This window comes from Piliocolobus tephrosceles, chromosome 8 (assembly GCF_002776525.5).
Source record: "Piliocolobus tephrosceles isolate RC106 chromosome 8, ASM277652v3, whole genome shotgun sequence".
Classification (NCBI taxonomy): domain Eukaryota; kingdom Metazoa; phylum Chordata; class Mammalia; order Primates; family Cercopithecidae; genus Piliocolobus; species Piliocolobus tephrosceles.
Genome location: NC_045441.1, coordinates 43741908 through 43764213, shown reverse-complemented (window position 1 = coordinate 43764213; position 22306 = coordinate 43741908). Strand labels below are relative to the sequence as shown.

The following is a 22306-nucleotide window of genomic DNA, read 5'->3' as shown; positions in this document are numbered from 1 at the left end:
ATCTCAAAAAAAAAAAAAAAAAAAGAAATTATTTTAGCCAGATAGAGAGCATAAAAGGTCCTTGGTAAGGGTTTTTTTTTTCTTGTAATAAAAGCAACTCCAGAAATGTTTCTTTTCTAGCAGAAAAACAGCTTGAAGGGCCAGGCTGGCAAGTATTGATATGGTAATGTGGATTAAAAACTAGGTCTGCCCAACATGGCCACCCCCAGGTAGCTCCACCTGTGCAGGACATCATAGTGGCCCACATTGCATATTAAAAGGCTAGGATGGGAGGGTCAATTATTTTGAGGGCTATGTGAATGACATACCTAGTCAAATCAATCCCCTGAGCCCTATGTAAATCAGACACTGCCTCCTCTAGCCTCCCAATATAACTGACCATTCCTCCTCACCCACCACACAAGGGGTTTCCTCTCTCTGCTTGGAGCCCCCCTCCCTCTGTCTCTGTAAGGAGGAACTTCTTCCTTCTTTCTTGCCTATTAAACTCTCCACTCCTTAAAACCACTCCATATGTCTCCGTGTCATTTTATCTAAATCAGCAAGAGATAAAGGACCCTGGTGTTCCTCCAGTCATCAGAGCTGTATCACCACCACATCCCACTAATTTTTTGTATTTTTAGTAGAGACAGGGTTTTGCCATATTGCCCAGGCTGGTCTGGAACTCCAGACCTCAAGTGATCCGCCCACCTCGGCCTCCCAAAGTGCTGAGATTATGGCCAAGAGGAATTTAATTCACGGTTTAATTTTGAAACAAAGATAACAGCCCCTTCCCAAAACAAACTCCCTTCTTGCCTAGGGACCAGAATGCCTTTGTAAAACTAACAAATTAGCCACAAGATCAGAAATTATGGTGTCGGAGTCATGAACCAGAGGCCACAAGATTTCAAACCTCCCCAACTGCTCCTAAGGATAACATCACTACTGTAAAACCTAAGAATGGTGCTCAAGATATATTTTCAGACCCTGCATTCTGATGCACCAGCTGGTGTCATCCAGACTGGTAATCAGACTCAACCGGTTTTGTGATCCCACCCAGGAACAGAAGACAAGAAGAAGAACAGACTGTGACCCCCTAAGATTTCATCTAGGATCCAACCAATCAGCACTCCCACTCCCTTGCCCCCACCCACCAAATTATCCTTTAAAAACCCCAGTCCATGTTTTCAGGGAGACTGACTTGAGTAAAAACTCCGGTTACCAGTTCAGCTGGCTTTGTGTGAATTACACTTTGTGTTGTGATTCCCGTCTTGATAAGGCAACTCTGTGTGGGCAGCGGGCAAGCAGAACTCACAGGGCACTGACATTCTTCTCCATTCCCCTGCTAAGGCCATGCAGTAACTTCTAACTGTCATACACTGTATTTATCAGTTCTAAAATATCCATGAGACTCTTTTTTAATGGTTTTTACTTCCCTACTGAGACTTCATTTTTCATGAATTGAAAGCATATTTTGTTTTATTTCATGGAGAAGAGTTACAGTAGTCAGTTTAAAATCGTTGCATACTAGTTTCACTATCTGGTTCTTTTCAGGATTGGACCCAGTTGATGTTCTTTTCTTTTGAAAATGTGTCTTTTATGTAGAAAAGCAGAATATGCCACCTCAAAATCATGCATTTTTGACATACGGATGAATTTGAGTTGAAGACAACTGAGAAGTAGATGCCAGAATAGCTCTCTCCCCTCCCCTACCTGCCTAAAAGCAGGACTTAAAAACTATGTCCCTCCTTCGCTCCCAACCAGGGAAGAAATCTTCGGAAGGCATCAGCCTGAAGAAGGCACCACAGAATTCTACATTACAAACCCCATTTGTTTGCCATTCTATGATTTGCATCCCAGACACTAAAAGCCCCTGTCCTTTGTCTTGTCACTGCTCTAAAAACGCAATGTTCTTTGCTGAAGATGAGATATAAGCTGGGTTTCCAAGCCATCTCTGTGAGATACACTCATTCCCTGGGTACGTCCTACGTGCATATGAAATACACACATTAAAACACTCATTTGTTTTTCTCTTCTTAATTTGTCTTTTATTACAGGGGTCTGTCTCAGCTAAGAACTCCGAGGGGTAAGAGGAAAAACAATTTTTCTCTCTTACATCATGATCCTGGTTCTACAGATAGCAGGTAACTTTGCCCTGCATCTGGAATATTTGTACACTGTTTTCTTGCTTGTATTTTATTGCAAATTATGTTTCTGGGGCAGCAGCTCTCCTCTCAATTCTTATCTTTAGTCTTTAGCTAAGCTTCTTTGTGTGTGTTCCAGACACGGGTTGTTCAGAATTTGATTGGATGTATACACAGACAAGATTTTGGGATCCCTCCTCTGGCTCATTCCCTTTCCCCATTATCTTATCAGCCAGTTATCCCATCTTAGATTTCTGGTTCCCTGAAAATGTGTTTTTCCCACAGGCACACCCTGCCACCACTGAGTGTACCATGTAAATGAAACTTAGCTCCAGGATAAAAGACATGGACACAGAAACTTCTTTCACAGGGAATGCACTATAATAGAACCTATATAGGTCAGGCATGGTGGCTCACACCTGTAATCCCAGCACTTTGGGAGGCCGAGGCGGACGGATCACGAGGTCAGGAGATTGAGACCATCCTGGCTAACACGGTAAAACCCCGTCTCTACTAAAAATACAAAAACAAAATTAGCCGGGCGTGGTGGCGGGCGCCTGTAGTCCCAGCTACTCAGGAGGCTGAGGCAGGAGAATGGCCTGAACCCAGGAGGCGGAGCTTGCAGTCAGCCGAGATCCAGCAACTGCACTCCAGCCTGGGAGACAGAGTGAGACTCCGTCTCAAAAACAAAAAACAAAAATCAAAACAAAACAAAACAAAAACATATCCTATAGAAATTCACTCTTCCGCCAGGGTGTGGTGGCTCATGCCTGTAATTTCAGCACTTTGGGAGTCCGAGGTAGGTGGATCACCTGAGGTCAGGAGTTCAGGAACCATCTGGGCAACATGGTGAAACTCCATCTCTACTAAAAATACAAAATTAGCCGGGCGTGGTGGCACACGCCTGTAATCCCAGCTACTCAGGAAGCTGAGGCAGAAGAATCACTTGCACCCGGAAGGCAGAGGTTGCAGTGAGCCAAGATGGCGCCACTGCACTCCAGCCTGGGCATAAAAGAGTGAAACACCATCTCAAAAAAAAAAAAAAAAAAACAAAAAAAGAAATTCACTCCTCCAATCATGCACTATAACATACTCTATAGAATCTCCCTCCTCCTCCAATCATGCACTATAACATATTCTATAGAACCTGGACATAATACAAAAAGGCAATTATACTGTGGTCTGTTTATTCTCCAGTGCCTTCGAGCAGCTGGTTTTTATATTATATCCAAGTTTTATACTTGTTTTATACAGGGCGTCCTCCAGCAGGGTCTTAGCCCATCATTAAAGTATAAATCCCCTAAAACACTTTTTAAGTTAAAAAAAAAACCCAGTATACATACTTTCTTTTGTTGCACTCCAGCTGCATATTATATACGATAAAACCCCCATCCGTGTCCACATTTTTAAGTCACTGAAACTAATAGCTGAGCATTCAGAGATGGGCAAATCTATTTTGAGACTAACCAGTTGTGCCCAAGAGGATTTAAACATGCATATTTACAAGTATATATTTTTGCTATAATATAGGTACTGAATATGACTTTCCCCTTTGACATTATATTTATTAGTTGCCAAAGACTAAAATAGGTAGGCAAGACAACAAATTCTATTAAGTGACTAAAATATAGCATTAGCTTTCAAAATTGTATCTTTTCATTAAATGTTATTCAAAGTAATAAGTAAATTACAATAATTTCTACTCAACCATGATGGTAAAATACCTTCCCTTATAGTGAAAGCTGAGTTAGAAATCTAAGGTCAAGGAGAGCTTCATGAAAATCTTTATAATTATGCTCACTTAAAATGATAAAGATGGCACACCAAAAAACACAGTATCAATATTTCACCCACCTTAAAGGTGATATTATGAGTTAACTAGACAAACACATGCACTTAACAATCTTTACTTACTAGCAATGCTTTCTGGATTTGCCATTCCCTATGGTTTTGGTGATGTTTTTGTAAACGTATTTAACTTTGCTTCTGTTAATGAATGCACCAAAAAGAGTAACCGTATGGTTCTCCATCCAACTTCTTAAAAACTTTTTGACTCCAGGTTAGTAACTTACACCTCCTGTGTCTTGACCTTTGGTTTCTACAGTAATCAAAGAGATGCAGAATCATTTGCATGAGAAGGAATAAATGGGGGATACCTCTTTAATACCTGCGGTGGCAGAACCCTTAAGATAGTTCCTGGCCCATGTCTAGTCCCCATACCCTTTCCTGCTTGTTAACAGAAATCTGATTATATTCAGAATAGCAGGGCATCCAGCCCCAGAAAAGACGCTTGATTTTTCAGGCCCGTTATGCACAAGGGTGGCCACATGACACAGTTCTGAGCAATGAGACCTAAATGAAAGTCTTCTAGGAGGTCCTGGGAGGTTCTTATTTTTCATGATAAAAAAGAAAGAACTTCCCTAACTTTTCTCCCCTTCTGCCTGCTGATTAAAGTACCTCTAAGTTGAGTTTTCTAGGCCTAATGCACACTTATATGCAGTCTTAGCTCTATCACGATAACCTAATTCCAAAGCATATACTACTAACCCTTCACTCCTCATAAATGCTACTGGAGTATATTTTTAAGACTTATGATTGCTTTCTCCAATTCCCTTTAATATTTGCCAAAATTTCATTGCAAAAACCATTAATTTCTCTGCCCTTTGCCATAAGGTACTTTTTCTGGTTCCCCTTTTCCTATTTCTCATAAAAGAGACTTCTAATTTGTTTATACTGGAACAAAATTCACACGTACAAAAAACATTTATTATGCTCTAATTCTATTCACATTTGATGGAGATTACTGTACCAGGAGAAATTTTAACTGGTTTGTCTCATTTAATAATGGTATTTTATTTATACATACACACACACACATATATACACATGTGAATATAGATATATGCACACACACAATTTTTTCCTTTTTTTTTTTTGAGGCTGAGTCTCACTCTGTCGCCCAGGCTAGAGTGCAGCGGCACGATCTCAGCTCACTGCAACCTCCTACCTCCTGGGTTCAAGTGATTCTCGTGCCTCAGCCTCCTGGTAGCTAGGATTATAGGCATGCGCCACCACATCCGGCCAATTTTTGTATTTTCAGTAGGGACAGGGTTTCCCCATGTTGGGCAGGATGGTCTTGAACTCCTGGACTCAAGTGATCCACCCACCTTAGCCTCTCAAAGTGCTAGGATTACAGGAGTGAGCCACTGCACCTGGCAATAATGGTATTATAAAGATAACTAAAAATTACTGAGCCCTTACTATGTATTTGGCACTAAGTGCTTTATATATTTCAAATAATCTTCACATCGTTCCATTTTCTAGGTAAGAAAACCGAGGCTTACTTGAGGTCTCATGACAATGAGAGACAAAGCTCTTGAAACTCTGACTAGACTGTCTACTTCTAAAGTTTCCGGGCTGCGCATTCTCTGCTTATTGTGAAATTTTTTGCTTGATTCTATATTTACATTTTACCTTTGGATATGCAGGACTTACAGCCTTCACTCATTCACACTATATGAATAGAAATATGTACCTGCCGCATAGCCCAGAAACAGCAGGAGCAGTTAAAGAACTTTGGAGGTTTTATCTCTTAACTCTGAAATTGATTTTTAGCAATTACACTGCAATTGGGAAGAAAATGTTCTTTTCCTACATGGTGGGTAGACAATTTTCCCAAACAAGAATGCCCAAGTGTATTATAAAGCAGAAATATATTGGAGTAGATATTAATCACTGGTTGTAAAACCCCTTGTGAGGTGTCACTGCATCTATTATTCCAAATGATGCACAAGGCACATTTATGGCAAGATTTACGTCTCTTCCTCACATGTTTTCACGGTAATAAATCTTAGAATCAAATAAAAAAGCTTTTTTCCTGGGGGGGGGGGGCGTAGGGTGGGAAGAAGAGACAGAAGAGGAGGGGGAAGGGGGAATAGAGGAAGGAGAGAGAAAGAGGAAGGGAAAGATAAACAGATGGCAGACAGACACTGGGTGATACTGAAGCATACAAATTACACCAGTTATATTCTTGAAAAACGTTTCAAGAAATTAGCTTTCTTTGTATTCGCAATGTTTTTTCCATGTACATCACAGGAATAATTGAGGGGAATAATTTATTTCCTAATTTGTCATTTGCTAGAACATATTCACATATTCTGTACCTCTCTCCCTCAACTCTAGATTTTAGAGAAGGTAAGGGATCAGATCAGTATATTCTTAAGCTACATTTTATATTGCATATGAAAAAAAGGTAGATTTTACAAATTTTTACAATTTTACAAATATTTTAGATAATATCAACACTCTAACAATTGTTACTGAAGATAAAGGATGAAATTTTCTTTATCTCGGCATAAAGCAGAGCAAACAGAATTGGCATATTAACAAATTCATATATGATAAAATACCCAGCACTATATATATTTTTCTTTCAGATACCTTTGAAATAGGTGAGGAAGAAATAAAATGTAGATGATTAGCAAATCTGGAGTATAATATTAGTTATTCTTTTGAAAAACAAATAGTTAATGCTTTTCACGTACCAGGCACTGTTATTGGGACACAAAGCTGAATAAGACTGGGTACTCCCCAAAATGTCCCTCGTCTAATGAGCCAAATGTAAAAATAATTATGATTCCATATAATAAATGCCTGACTAGCAATATGCAATATGGTATTTTCAAGAAAATATATAAATGTATTCAGACTGATATCTGAAAACAATCTTACTTCACCCTTGTGTAAGGCATTCAGGAGTTTACTGGGATTGTTACCAGATGCCCGCTCACAAGTAGCAGGCAAGTGTGTAGCTGGGGCATTCAGGAGGGTGGAGATGGGATGGAAAGGCATTGACAATCACTGTGAGTCCGTTAGGGGGCTTCCTGGTGGACCCAGGAGACCCATTCTTTGATTAGGGAGTATCATCAGTGGGGCACTGTGTGGACTAGAAGGCCCTGAAAGCTTGCTCCGCAATGGGCTAAAAGCTGAGGAGCTTGCTTTGCAGGGCTGTCCATGTGGAGTCTGGTGGATCCTGAGCCCTATGAAAGGAATGCATTGACTCTGTCTAAGACTGTTGTTGCCCTTCACTGCTATCATAAAAACTCTATGGTGAAGCTACAACTATTAACCCCATTTACAAATGAGAACTATGAAGCACAGAGAGAGGTAAAGTAACTTACCAAAAGCGGTATCAACAGTAAGGGGCAGACTGGAGTTTGGACCCAGGCAGCCACTCCAGACTACAAGCACTAGAAACCTTTATGGTAGGCAGGATGGCCCCCAAAGATGTCCTGGAACCTGAAACAGGTCAGACTACAAAACAGGGAGAGGATGCTGGATTATCCAAGCAGGGCTCATCTAATCCCACGAGCCCATAAAAGCAGAGAACCTTCTCCTACTGAACTGAAGTCAGAAATATAGGGCAGAAGGTGAAATCAGAGAAATGTGAAGTGTGAGAGAGACTTGAACTGCGGGTGCTGGAAGGACCATGTGGAAAGCATGGGCAGGGCTCAGGCGGCACCGAGGAGCAAAGGCCAGCCAGCAGGGAAGTGGGGAACACTCGTGCAGCCACAATGAATTGGATTTGGCCAACAGCCTCAACGAGCCGGGAAGCAGATACACCCTCAGGGACTCCAGGAGAGAAGGAGAGAAGGCAGCCTCGAAGATACCTTTTCTTTTTTTTTTTTTGAGACGGAGTCTGCTCTGTCGCCCGGGCTGGAGTGCAGTAGCCGGATCTCAGCTCACTGCAAGCTCCGCTTCCCAGCCTTACGCCATTCTCCTGCCTCAGCCTCCCAAGTAGCTGGGACTACAGGCACCCGCCACCTCGCCCGGCTAGTTTTTTGTATTTTTTAGTAGAGACGGGGTTTCACCGGGTTAGCCAGGATGGTCTCGATCTCCTGACCTCGTGATCCACCCGTCTCGGCCTCCCAAAGTGCTGGGATTACAGGCTTGAGCCACCGCGCCCGGCTGAAGACACCTTGACTTTGGCCTTATGAAATTCTAAGCAGAGGAGCCAGTAGAGCCAGACTGTACCTGGACTTCTGACTTCATTTTAAAGGTGATAAATTAATAGGTGTTGATTTAAACTGCAAAATTGGTGGTATTCATGGCAACAATGGAAAAAGAACACAACTTTCTTAGCTAATCCTTTGAGTGGCTTTGGAATGGCCAAGCAACAGAGTCTGCCTGGGCAACTCTGAGAAAGACCCTGGAGGAAGAAGCCTCCCACAGGTATGTCACAGAAAGACAGGAGCTCGCTGTGTGAAAAGCAGGGGGGCATTCTGTGCTCAGGGACAGAGATGATATTTAAAATGAATTTAGGAGAAAGCCATGGGCATTCCTGAAGAAACAAGTCATTCCATCTGAAACATACAAAATATGCAATCATTCTCTTTCTAAAATACTTGTGTTCTTCTGTATTTTTTATGATAAATTTAGTGCTAGTTTGAGGAAATAAAACTGCCATACATAAAAATACAGAAAACTTAAAAAAGATTGACAATTAACTTGTAAAAAATTATGATCTTAACTGTAAATAGAGGAGAGTGAAAAGTCTAAAAACAAGAGTTCAACATGCACATAATAACTAACTCCTAAAAAGAAAAAGGTATGTTTTGAATAGTTATGCATAAATTGAACATTTAGGCATGAGTAATACTTGAAATGCACCAGGAGAGCTTAATTAAAAAAAAAAAAAAAGATGGCTTTATTATTATTACATTCCTAATAAATGGGGTATTTGAGACACTTAATCTAATTTAATCCTCTTGATAATCCTAATTTAATCCTCTTGATAATCTAAAACAACATTATCATCATGGTATGCATGCAGAAACTGAAGCTAAGAGAAAATAACTTGCCTACATTTTAAAGATGATAAAAATAGTTTTTTGACTCACATTTTACATATGTGATGATGTGCAAACTTTGCAAACTGTATACCATAAAGTAATTCTTTTCTTAGAAAAGATTTTAATAAACCTTTCTGCTGAGGGGTATGGGTGGGGGAAGTGCATTTCCTAATTCAGCTCTCCTAGGCTAATGATCACTTGTAATGTTAGATATATGAAGATATGATGTGATGTTATACCTAGCAAGAGTGTGGGCTTGCTTTGAAACACTCCATTTTGCAAACAAAATGAATAAAACAAAAAGTCCCCCAATCCCTACCTCAAAGCTAATTACTACATGGGAAAAGTAGGCAGGAGTGGAGAAGCTGTATCTTCTGACAGTAAAGAATTAGATGGTAGTGAAAACATCTACCTTTAATAGTGGTATTTTCAATAACAGGTCCTTACCTAAACTGAATCTATCAAGATAATGCTATTTTACAGAGTTGTTTGAAAATAGTTCATTCTGCTAAAAATAGTCATAGATTTAAATAATCTGGTCTGCTTCTGTTTTCTTATTTCAAACTCAGTAATATAACAGAAAATATTCTAGATTACATATCCTAAGCACACACACCTCAATCCAATTTTGATGTGTATCATAAAAATTCATCTGCTGTCTATGCTCTGTAGGGGATATATGGCATAACCACAAGGAAGTTTACAATTGCAATAAAGAACCAAGGACAAACTGCTAAGTGACAATATATTAATAAACTGCACACAAGGGCTCAAAACATACATAATTACAGTTCAAGGGACAAGGAACCCATGGAGATAGTGGGACTTTGTGGTCAAATTATATTTAATTATGGAAAGCTCTCAGTGAAAAGTTAGGTTTCATTTTGATTAAACAATTGCTGCATGGTACTAACTAAAATCTATAAAAGACAGGAACGTTTTCGGAAAACCTCAGTTTGTTACATTCAATTCTGTTCACGAAAATTTGCTCAAAACCTAGCCTGGCCCTAGTCAACTGCTAGTTGCCCTTACAGAGCACACTCCTCACCCAGAACTCCCAAAGCATATTACACAGTTCTTGACTTATAGTAGCCTGGAATGTCATCCAGGAGTCCAAGATGTAACATTCTAGATACAGAATAGTTTTTAAAATACAAAATTATATCATTAATATGCAAAAAATGATTCTCATAAAAAATAACAATTTTTAAAATTTCAATAGATTTATTCATTCAACAAACATTTACTACCTACTGCATTCCTATTTCAGTATCAAGCAGTGAGGATGTTTAAAAATAACTCCCTGGGTGTTATGGCTTACACCTGTAATCCCAACACTTTGGGAAGTTGAGGCAGGAGAGAATTGCTTGGGCCCAGGAGTTCAGGACTATCCTGGGCAACATGGCAGGACACCATCTCTACAAAAACAATTTTAAAAATTAGCTGGGTGTGGTGGAATACACCTGCAGTCCCAGCTACTTGGGAGGCTGAGGTGGGAGGATCTCTTGAACCTGGAAGTCTACAAGTCATAAATGGCAGAAAAGTAGGAGTCAAACACAAGACTATTAAAGCTCTTACCTGCTCTATACTACAATTTATTTCCAAAAGATGGAAAATGTTCATGTATAATATCTTCTTAGTCTCCTCTCCATAATCTTGCCATTACCCTTCTATGTCAATATCTTTCCACATCAGGAATTGAAAACTGGCTGTAGGTTAAGCTCATATTAAAGGAAAATTTAATAAAGCTATATGTAGAACAGTTTTCCTCAATGCTTCTCAAATGTATGAGTACTCTGGCATGAGGATCTTGTTAAAATACAGACTGTGGTTCCTTGGGTCTGGAGTGGGATCTGCATTTCTAAGAATCTTTGAGGAACGGCTGATGATTTTGATCCACAAACCTCACTTTGAGAAGTTGTAGAGTATATGCCCCCACCTTCCACCTGACACACACACACACACACACACACACACAATTTAGTTCATTTTGAATAAAGAGAAAAAAATTACATTTCTCTGGGTATTAGGGTAGTACTGATTTCCTTATGCTTCCATTATATATTATGATGTTAAACAAATTTTAAAGTTTCAAAACAAAAATGTGGAAAATTAAATAATCATAAACTAAAGCATTTCCAACAGCTCAAGATTGTGTAAAATTATAGACAAGTTTTCCTGATTTTTTTTCTGTGGAAAAAGTTGTAAAGTCCTTTGGATTGACCAGAAACTATAAAACTCCTAGAAGAGAACATGGGGAAAAGCTCCTGGACACTGGCCATAGCAATAATTTTTTGGTATCACACCAAAAGCTCATGGCACAAAAGTAGAAATAAACAAATATTACCTACATCAAATTTAAAAGCTTCTGCACAGCAAAGGAAACAATTCTTAAAATGAAGCAGCAGCGTATGAGCTGAGAAAAATTCCTTGAGCCCAAGAGTTTGAGACCAGCCTGGGCAACATGGCAAAACCCTGTTTCTACAAAAAATACAAAAATTAGCTGGCCATGGTGGTACTCGCCTGTGGTCCCAGCAACTCAGGCAGCTGTGGTGGGAGGATAACTTGAGCTAGGGAGGGAGCCACAATCATGCCACTACATTCCAGCCTGCAAACACCCAAAACTATACATAGAGAACAAAACAGCGGTTACCAGAGGCAGTGAGTTGGAGGAAGGAGAGGAAATAGTCAAAGGATACAAAATGGCAGATATGTAGGACAAACAAGTCTAGAGTTCTAATGTACAACATGAGGACTACAGGTAATACAAATGCACTGGATGTGGGATTCATGCTAAGTGAATAGACTTCAGCTGCTCTGGCCACAGAAACAAAAAACAGTGGGTAATTATGTGACACTGGGAATATATTAATTTGCCTCTCTATAGAAACCATTTTACTACCTATATATATCACATAACATCATGTGGTATACCTTAAATATACAATTTTAAATTTCATTTTAAAAGAATCCTATCAATCCATCAAGTCCTTCAGCATCAACTCCAATCACCCTCTTCAGCCTTATTACCCCCAGTGCCATTCACGTTCCCACTTCTCCAGTGATGCTATACTCCTCGATATTCTCATAATGTGGTATCCCTTAAGTCCTTGTTCATGGAGTTCCCTACCTGAGCCTGGAAAACCCCCACTTAATCTTTCAAGGACCATACAAGTATCATTTTAATGTAAAACGCCTTCCCTGATGCCAACGGGCAGAATTAACATGTCTTCTTTCTTCTCGTGTGCCCCCAAGATATTCTTTACATATGGTCACTTACTGTAACACTCATTGCAGGAGGCTACACTTCTAGCAACGGTGCAGTATCACAGCAATTTCTCTGCCAACGAATGAGATATGGCCATGCCCTCTCTAACGAGTTCAAGATTTCAGCCCTGGCTGAGCACTCTACAGTTCATGGTATTTATGCTCCTGTATAATCCCTCCACTTGAGCGTGGGCTGGATTTACTGTCTTGCTTCTAATATGATACAATATGGCAGGCGTGATGGTATGTCACTTCTGAGATTACATAATAAATACAATGACTGCAGCTTCCATCTTGGGTGCTCTTGCACACTTTTCTCTTCGATCACTCAGTCTCGGGGAAGCCAGCCACTATGTCATGAGGCAGCCCTAAGGAGTGGCCCATGTGGTTAGACACTGAAGCCTCCAGAAAACATCTAGCAAGGCCGACTAACAACCATGTGAATGAGCTTTGAGCAGATTCTCCTGCCCCAGTTAAGCCTTAAAATGACAGCAGGCCTGGCTAAGCTTGAGTGCAGCTTCTCCAGAGACCATGAGCCAGAACCACCCAGCTAACCTGCAGCCGGATTCCTGACTCTCAGACACTACATGAGACCATAAGTGTTTATACAGATGCTAAGTGTTGGGATAATTATTACACAGCAACACAGCTAATCACAGGGGCCTTTACTGGAGTGCCCTCTCAGCCCTAGGGGTGGGGCTGCTCCTTCTGTCTGCTATTCCTATACTCTTCAGAGTTTTCTTTCCTTCTCATGAGACAATCTCGCATTACTCCAGTCTCACGGTTTATAACAATTATTTATGTTAAACTTTTCCTATTAAACTCTGCATGGTATCCATCTCCTGGATGGACTTGAACATCAGATACAAAGCTGCTGCTGCTCCTGGTCAAAGAATCACATTTTGAGAATCACTGGCAGAGATTACTCATGATTCAGCTCCTGGAGCTGGGCTCAATTCCCCTTAAGTCCACAGTCACAACAAAATCAAGTAAAAAGGAGGAAACGGCTGTTAGATGAGTAACTAAGAGTGTCTGCTTCAGAGGCCTTCCATAATTGAAAACAACTGCTACTACATTGGTTCACTGCTTTTCATAATATTTGGCCCAATAATGTAAAAAATGTTATAAATACCAATGTATGGAAATATGGCTCAGAGAAGCAGACTTGAGTGGTTTTAGAATCAAGAGGCTAATTTTATTGACTGATCACACCACACACCTAGGCAGCCAACCTAAAATGAGATAGAGTAAATGACTTAAAGAATACTTAGTAATAAAATGTTATTGTGTTGGTAAATTTTTGTAATCCTTACTGGGTAACATCATGGAGAGAAAAATTATTCAATGCTTAACTTACATATTAACAAGTTACCCTAAGGGTACCACAAAGCTCAACAAACTGGGTGGCTTAAAACCACATAAATTTATTTTCTCATAGTTCTGGAGTCTACAATTCCAAAATCAGCGTATCAACAGGGCCATGCTCCTCATCAAACTTAAGAGAGGAGAATCCTTCCTTGCCTTTTCTAGTTTCTGGTGTTGACTGGCAATTCCAATCTCTGCCTCCATCATCACATGGCCATCTTCTTTCTCCCTATGTCTCTTTCTTCTAAAATTGTTTTTTAAAAAAGAGACAGAGTCTCACTATGTTGCCCAGGTTAGTCTTGCACTCCTGCCCTCAAGTGATCCTCCTGCCTCGACCTCCCAAAGTGCTGGTATTACAGGCATGAGCCATCACACCCGGCTCTTTTCTCTTCGTATAAGAACACCAGTCACATTGGATTAAGGGCCCATCATATTCCAGTATGACCTCATTTTAACTAATTACATCTGCCATAACCTTATTTCCAAATGTCACATTCTAAGATTCCAATGGGTTAGGACTTCAACCTTCAGTACCTCTTTTTCTGGTGGGGGACACAATTCAACCCATAACACCCTCATTTTCTTGAAATTTCATGTCTACAAAAACAAGGCATAGTTTGACATCCTCAAATTGCATTATTATTTTTAAAATCAAAAATTTAATCTGTTAATCATAAAAATATTAATAGGGAGGACAGTGGCTCATATTCATTTTATCTGATGACTTTCCAATTATCAAGAGGCAGTCTTTCCACCTTTTAAGACCACTATCCCTCTCATTTTCACATTCAACAACAATATGATGTCCATTTCGTCCTTTCTTTAGCATATACTCATAACCACTGACATAGGTCCCCACCCCAACTTAACATTTCATTGCAGAGATATCACAAGCCCCATCAGTTACTTGTAGTCTAATTTTCTTTTCAACATAAATCAGGTATACAGCTGAGGTCAAAAATCACATTTATCCAGATATAAAGGGTAAAAAGAAAAATATGCAATTTCAGAACTTTGAGTTCAATTAGTGTTTATCTCCTGTGAAGTTGCAAATGAAACTCACCTGATTCCCATGTCTCTATCATTATTATTATTCTCATGTCAAGAGTTCATTTCATTCATCTTTCACTAAACATTTGCTGTAACCTACTTACTCCAAGGATAGTACTGAGATGGCAACTGGTAATAAGAATGAATGATGCAGTTTCTTCAATGTTTGCCAGATTTTTATTTTTGTTATTAAAAAATGAAACACTAAGTCACAAATGAAACACATATGTGTAGGTAAAAATAGAAGAAATCTAGAGAAAAACCAATATTGAATATGAATTGTAAACTGTGTAACTTAAATCATCAGGGGGAAGAGGTTAACATTTATTGAGGCCCTACTTAAGGTACTACATCAGGCAGTTTGCTAGGCAATTTATAGGCTTCATCTAATTCAGACACATCCCCATGAGTTAGGACTTGTTCCCACAGGTTTGCTTGCTTTTGTTTTTGAGACTGCGTCTCGCTTTGGTCGCCCAGGCTGGAATGCAATGGCGAGATCTCGACTCACTGCAACTTCGACCTCCCAGGCTCAAGCGATTCTCATACCCCGGCCACCCGAGTAGCTGGAACAACAGGCGTCCACCACCACGCTCAGCTAATTTTTGTATTTTTTTTTTTTTTTTTGTAGAGACAGGGTTTCGCCATGTTGGCCAGGCTGGTCTCCAACTGACCGGCTCAGGCAACCAGCCCGCTTCGACCTTCCAAAGTGCTGGGACTACCGGTGTGAGCCACTGCGCCCGGCCTGTTTCCAGTGTTTAACCACATTCAAGAAGAGAGAGGTTTACAGAAGTCACTTGCCTTAGATTCCATATTCAGACCAATAGCTCTTTCAAAATTACCTTCTTGGTTTTAGCCAACTTGTCCCCTTTACAAATATGTAAATATGGGGATCCAGGGAGGTGAAGTGGGCATTGGAACACGTACCTCAGTGGGAAAAAGAAAACCTGGTAAAGGTACGGTTTTACCAAGCATGAAAACAGTTGTGCTGATACTCAATCTTTTATTTCATTTCCACTTTTTGCCTCCCACCTTAGATTTTGTTCAGACAGCCCGTGAAGGCTGACAGGGTATGCTACCCCAAAAATATGTCTCTGGCGTAAGCATTATTTTAAGCTAAAAGCACTTGAAAAAGCAGAAGTGTTCTAAACTGCCCCCTTTTCTTCCTAAAAGGAGATAAAGTTGTAAAAGATGGCCTCCCTACGCCAGGGACAAAGAAACAGTCGGCACCGCAGCCGGGAAAAGCGGAGATTTCTACCCAGACGTGGTTCAAACAGTTCCATCTTCCGTTACCCTCTCCACACACTTTACTCTCCCACAGCTGCTGCTCTTGGTTCTGCCTAGCATGAAAGTATTTGGGTTTTGCCACTTCTTTGTGTCTTTTTCACGTATAACATGTTCAAGAGATGTGTATGTTTTTCTCCTGTTAATCTGATTTATGTCAATGTAACGCTGTGGCCCACCTCGCGAACCTAGGAAAGTGAAGTTTGGCCTCCCCTTACATCCACTTCCCATTCCTGGGCACACAGGCAGTAATAAATCTACATGGACAATGCTTCTTTGTCAGCGGGAGCCCAGGGACCAGACATGGCCAAGGAAAGCCAGCCTCCAGGCCAGGTGTGAGGAACAGGTCGCCGGCAGAGCGCTCCGCCGAGTGGCGGGAGGTGTCCGCGGGCCTCACCGGTGCACAAGCCCGCACCGCTAACCGCCGCTCGGACCAAGAAGGAAAGTGCACTGTACGCGCATTTCAAAGGCGCGCGGGGCCAGGAGGGCCGAACTGCTGGAACGTGGCTCACGCAGCTGAAGCCCACGAACCCTAGCGCCGCTCAAGCGAAGTCCCGGAGCCAGGTGCCAGCGGCTACCATCCTACGCCCTCCCGCCCGAGGCCCTCCCAAGCGCAGCGCGCGCCTGTGACGTCACGCCTGGCGGAGGGTGGACGCTACCACCGCCGCGCTCCCCCTCCAGCGCCGCTGCGGCCAGGCCGCCGACTCACCTTCCCGTCCTGATGAAACGGGAGGCCGGGCTCATCCGTGGTGGCCGGGGGACGAACACAGCCTGTCTCTTCGGCCGCTCCGGCGGCGAGCAGCGCCCCGGTGGCGGCCTCGTAGTCCGGGAAGGGGTTGGCGAACGCACGTTCCTCCATTTCTGCCTCCCCTCCCAGGTGGAGCTTCAGCCTCTTTGACATGGTCTCGCCCATCTCCGCCGCGGTACGGCGCGCGGGCGGGGACAAACCTCCTGCCTCGGCGCTGCGGCTCGCCCCGCCGCCGCCTCCTCACGGGGCCCGCGCAGAGAGCGTCCTCTAGGAGGAGCGAGGCCGCGCGCTGGCAGCCGGAGCGGGACTTCTGCGCGGGGACTGCCTTGTCGCGGGCTGCTGGCACATCAGGCGGCCGCGGAGGCGGTGGGCGCGGTGCCTCTGCTCTGCTCCCGGCGCCTCTGCCCTTCTCCCGGCGGGGAGGAGCGGGCTCGCGGGAGCGCCCGGAGGCTCACAGCCTGCTCGCGCCTCCCTGCACCTTCCCCGTGGCCCGCAGAGCTAGTCCGCGGCGACGCGCACGGCCGGGGCTGGAGTCCCCGGGTCGGGATCGCTGCGCCGGGCTAGCCGTTTTGGCGATTTCCAGAGAAAACCGAACGCCCGCAAGGGCCACGCTCCCGCGGGGAAAACCTGTAGAGAAGAAGTCGCTGTCACTCAAGGTGTGTGCGCGTCGCCGACCGGGGCGAGCACAGCCCCTGGCGCGCGGTCGTCAGCCTGCATTTCACCGGCCCCTGCTGCGCCAGCCCAAAGGAATAGCAGCAGTTCTTTGATATTAAGAAGAAAAAAAAAAATCTCCTCTAAAGAACAGAATTTCAAAACAGCCTAAAACACTGCAAGGCTAGTCTCCGAGGGAGGGGGAGGGAGACAGTCCCTCCTATTCATCACTGTTGGAGGGGGGTGTCTGGGAGGAGGAGCCACAGGCCCTTTTTTTTTTTTCTTTTTATGTTTTATGTTCAGTCCCTTTGTTTTGAATAAATGGACTTCTTTGGTACCGGGACATAAAATGAAAGCATACTTAATTATCCAAATATTTTATCGACCAGAAAAGAGTCCTCCAGTGTTAATTAGCAAAGAGCATAGTATGTATTATAAAAATGACACAACCAACCAGATCTTTGCATTTGTATAATCGTGATGTGGTTTATTTCAGTCTTCATTGGTTCTCTTTATTTTTGTTGTTTGTTTAGAACTAAATATGTGTAATGATTTCTGCTCCTTGAGGAAAATGTCTTATTTCCGTTTTCTTCCGCTCAGTAAACATTGAACACCAAATGGTACTAGGTGATGGAAAAATAAGAGATTAAAAAGATAGTTTTGGCTCTCTGGGGATTCCCAGTTATTGGGTGAGAAAAGCAAGGATTACAGCATAGCTGATGTAGGTGCTTTTCTGGAAGCAAGCAGAGATACACATTAATGTAATGTAAAAAGTGACATGATGAAGAAAAACACAGTGCGGAGCACAGGGAAGGCTCGGTCCCTCCTGCCTAGGTGGCCTCAGTGGAGTGATGTGGGAAAGTCTGGCTTCCCACTACCTCTTCTAGTGCCCCCCCAACCCCACAGGGCTGGATATGTGAAACACACCCCACCAAGAACATGACCATGGGAAGGTACAGTGTAGAAAAAAATCATTTTAAAGGGGATACTCAGCATAACTATCTTCAAAGTTCAGGGAAACAGAACGGATACAACAGGATGACTGTTATAGCAGCATCCCTTAGCACCACTTTCCTGCTTTCCCCTTGCCTGGGGTCTTTTCTCCCATCAAATTTTCATACCTACACGGTGTAGGAAAATCCACTCCAGAAACTACTGATGCCCACATGCTTTAGGAGCCATCCTTATCGCACCACAGGGATTCAACTAGACGAAATAACCCACAGTAGATGTTGCCCAAAGCCTGGGGAACTATCACGCCTTGGATAGGTACAGCAGAAACGTCCACTGCGGGCTTTGTTAGGTTAAGCCTAGTGAACTCCGAGCTCTCCCTACCAAGAAGGGAAGTGAAGATTGTCTCTTCTTCCTGCAGTCTGCTGGTGGATAACTGGTAACTGTTGGCAAGTACACAAACCGGTCCTAAAGACCAATATTTTCAAAAGCTGAAAAATAGAAACCCAATTTAAGGAATCGGCATATTTTCCTAAATGCTGTCTGATGGGCAGATCCTCTGCTCTGCTGGACAGCTCACTGACACTATTTTATGGAGAAGTGGCAGGTTCCCTTTCTTGGGGGCTTTTTAATGCAGAACACATTGGGATCCCTTCTGCGGCCCTTTCACACCCAGGGCTATCTTCCCCCGTGGCCACTCTTGAGCTCTTCAGTAGTACAGAGACCTTGGTCAGTTCCTTGAAATTACAATTTTATTTTCCTTAGGACAAGCCAAATTCTTAGGACACCCTCCCACTCTTCTGTGTAAGAGAAGGGCAAGAGGACATACATTCCGGCTCAAAGCACACCCGAGGAGTTGTGAGGACCCCTGGCAACCGACGTTTCTCTCGAAGACAGAGTCAAAGGACACGATGTGGGACAGGGCGGCATTGTGGCACCACGCTGAGATCTGGGGCGCCGTTCAGGCTGCGGGCACTGGGCGGAGCAGCACCTGGGGAAGCCGCCGGGTGCAGTGCGTGGGTCACAGCCCTCCAGGGAGGCCGCCGGGCGCGGTGCGGGGCGAGGCCCTACGGGGTGGCCGGCGGGTGCGGAAGTAGTTATCAGGGAGAGGGTATGTTCATCCTTGAAAATCTGAGTCAAAATAAGCAGTGTCATCCTCTTCCATTTCCCAGCACCTAACGTGGATGCCCCAAATGCCGCTGAGCTTGAGCTCCCTTCTAAAGCCACAGCAGGCAGCAAGGTGGAGAGGAACCCCAGAGGCGGGAGGTCACTGGGGGGCGGAGAGGGGGGTTTCGGGGCACAGAGCAGCGATGACTGCTCGCAGGGGCAAGTCCGGGCTCCCCGCCTGCGGCGCTCCCCACCAAGTGGGGCCTGAGACAGGAGGAGCTGAGGTGGGGGCGCCTCCCTCAGAAACGCCACCCCTTAGGACAGCTTCATCTGGAGCGCCCCAAACGTGAGAGACAGGAAAGTGATGGAAAACCCGGGGCACGAGGGCTCTCACTGTGGGGTTCAGCCATCACTGAGCCCTGGGGCCCCGCAGACAGCCCCGGCTCTCCTCTGGTCAGGTACCACCCCCTGGCCCGGGAACCAAGCCTCAGGTGCTTGCAGGGCTAGTATATATGGTTCTGAGAACTGCGTGGCGCTGGGTCAGAACCACGTGGGGCCTGTATTATGTATTTCAAAACTTCATGCTTCCCTGCAGCCTCAAAACCGAAACAGGCAGTGAGCCCCCCATCCCCCACCCCGCCCAGGTGGCCAGATGCCCGAGCCTGGTGAGCTGGCCCTGCCACAGTTCCCCTTCCTGCCCTCCCGGACTGTGACCTAGTGACAGAGATTCTTTGCTCTACCATACTAGTCAGGCTCCTGAATCTCCTCCAAGGCCCATCTGCACACTTCCTTATAAAATCCAGCTTTAGCAAAGAGCCTTGCTAAGTCACTTTAGCAAGAACCACTCCCTAATATGTGATCATCCCCATTATTTGACCAGGTTCCCCGTCCCTCACCATCCCCTAAGTGATGTTGGATCATCCTGGCCTGTGTTCAGCAAGAAGCCTTTTAGGTAAGATTAGTCAGTACCCACCTTACCCCTCATGTTATCTCTTAGTAATTTTCCATCCAGTCACCCTCATCTTGCTTCTTGGCTATCCATTTCCACTTGTATTGGGAATTAAGCTCAATCTTTCTCCCCTCACTCCAGAATCCCATCGTGGTAGTCCCCATACCATTAAGGTTCTCAATAAAGTCAGCCGTGTGCCGTGAATGGTGTGAATGTTTTTCCTCTCTCAAAGTCATGTTGAGACTTAATCCCCAGTGTGACAGTAATCCATTCATGGATGAATGGATTAGTGGGTTGTCTCGGAGTGGGACTGTAGCTCTATATGAAGAAGAGAGACCTAAGCTGGCACACTCAACCCCTTGCCATGGGGTGCTCTGTGCTGCCTCCAGACTCTGCAGAGACTCTCCACCAGCAAGAAGGCCCTGGCCAGGTGTGGCCCTTTGACCTTGGACTTTTCCAACTCCAAAACTGTAAAAAATAAATTCCCTTTCTTTATAAATTACCTAGTTTCAGGTATTATGTTATAAGCAACAGAAAACAAATTAAGACCCTGTGTTTTAACAGTTAACATTGAATAATTTTCCTGTAATATTAGAGACGCTGAACACACCGATGACGCCCCACCTGCTTTTTGCTTGTGTCCACCCTGACGCCCAGTGATAGCACTGTCTCACAGGTCCCCACTCCCTCTGCTCCCCTCCCACGTGGTAGAGCCCCTCCCTTTGCAGGGTGGCCCCTTCATAGTGCACAGTGACTGCCTTTCTAGGACCTAGAAGCACAGTCAACTGGTTTCTGTGCCTCCCCTGTGTCCCCGTTGTGGACGCACCTGACTGATCATGAAAGAATAGAAAACAGGGTCTCTGTCCACAGTACCACCTGTGGAAGGGTGGTAGGAAAAGAGAAGGTAGTCATGCTGAGTGAAGGAACTGCTCTGCCAATAACGGTGCATTTTCCCCACCTCACAGCAGACCACCTCACAGCAGACCACATGGGGACTCTGAGGGGTCTGGTGCTGTGGCCATGATACCTGTCAGCATGACAGAGACAGTATGGCACCCTGAAGAACAGTGGCAGCACTCAGGGAGTAGACTTGTTCATGAACATAAGACACATAAGACACCAGGACGACTCTTTGGGAGGAGACTGATTTGCAGGCAATGAGCCATTGAAATTCATAGGTTAGTGGGATCCGCTTTACCTGGCACAAAGAGCAGCTGCAGAGGTCAGATCTTTTCTCTAAAACATACAAAAATATTTTCCTTAACAAGTGCTATAAGGTACCATCTCAGGTCTCAGGTTGCTGTTTCTGCCTTTATCTACATGATTATTTTCTTACTCTTCTCCATGCAAAGAAATAGGCTTCTTTTGACACAGCCTGGACTACATTTGATGCAGCTTCTCCTTTTATAAAGAATGTGCTGGCCAGCTACTTCACTAGTGTCCCAAACAGATAATTGCATGGAAACCACCCCGTCTCTGCCATGTGTCCATCTCTCATGGGATGTCTGGCTTAGTGTGAGGCATTTTGACATTGTTGAGACTATGGGTAAGGCTGCCCTCTAAGAATGGGTGAGACTTCCTCTTAAGTGAGTGGATGTCAGTCTTGCTCATCTTCCAGCTGGACCATATAGACAGGAATTGGGACTCCTGCCCCACTCAGAGCTCCAACCTCTTGGTCCAGACATGGAGGGATCTAGTTGTGTCTGGGGGGACATCCAAGAGACGAGACCCCTGTTTAAGGGGAATACATTGTGCATTTTAAACCACATTATTACGTATGTGCTATCTTGATCTGTTCCCATTTTTCTCAGGAGCCCGATAGAGTTTGGATCCATGTCCCTGCCCAAATCTCATATTGAAATGTAATCCCCATTGTTGGAAGTGGGACCTGGTGGAAGGTGATTGGATCATGGGAGTGGATTTCTCATGAACGGTTTAGCACCATTTCATTGGTGATGTCCTCATT

The 22306-nt window shown here is 43.8% G+C and overlaps 1 protein-coding gene across 1 annotated transcript in view; it reads right to left on the bottom strand.

Annotated features, from left to right (window-relative positions):
- The window catches only part of LANCL2 (LanC like 2), a 66568-nt gene extending 48984 nt beyond the window's left edge, over positions 1–17584 (bottom strand). The window contains exon 1 of the mRNA XM_023232000.1: positions 16644–17584. Coding sequence (XP_023087768.1) covers positions 16644–16847 — 204 coding nt within the window. The 5' untranslated portion in view covers positions 16848–17584. The remainder of the gene's footprint in view (positions 1–16643) is intronic.
- Positions 17585–22306: the final 4722 nt, after the last annotated feature.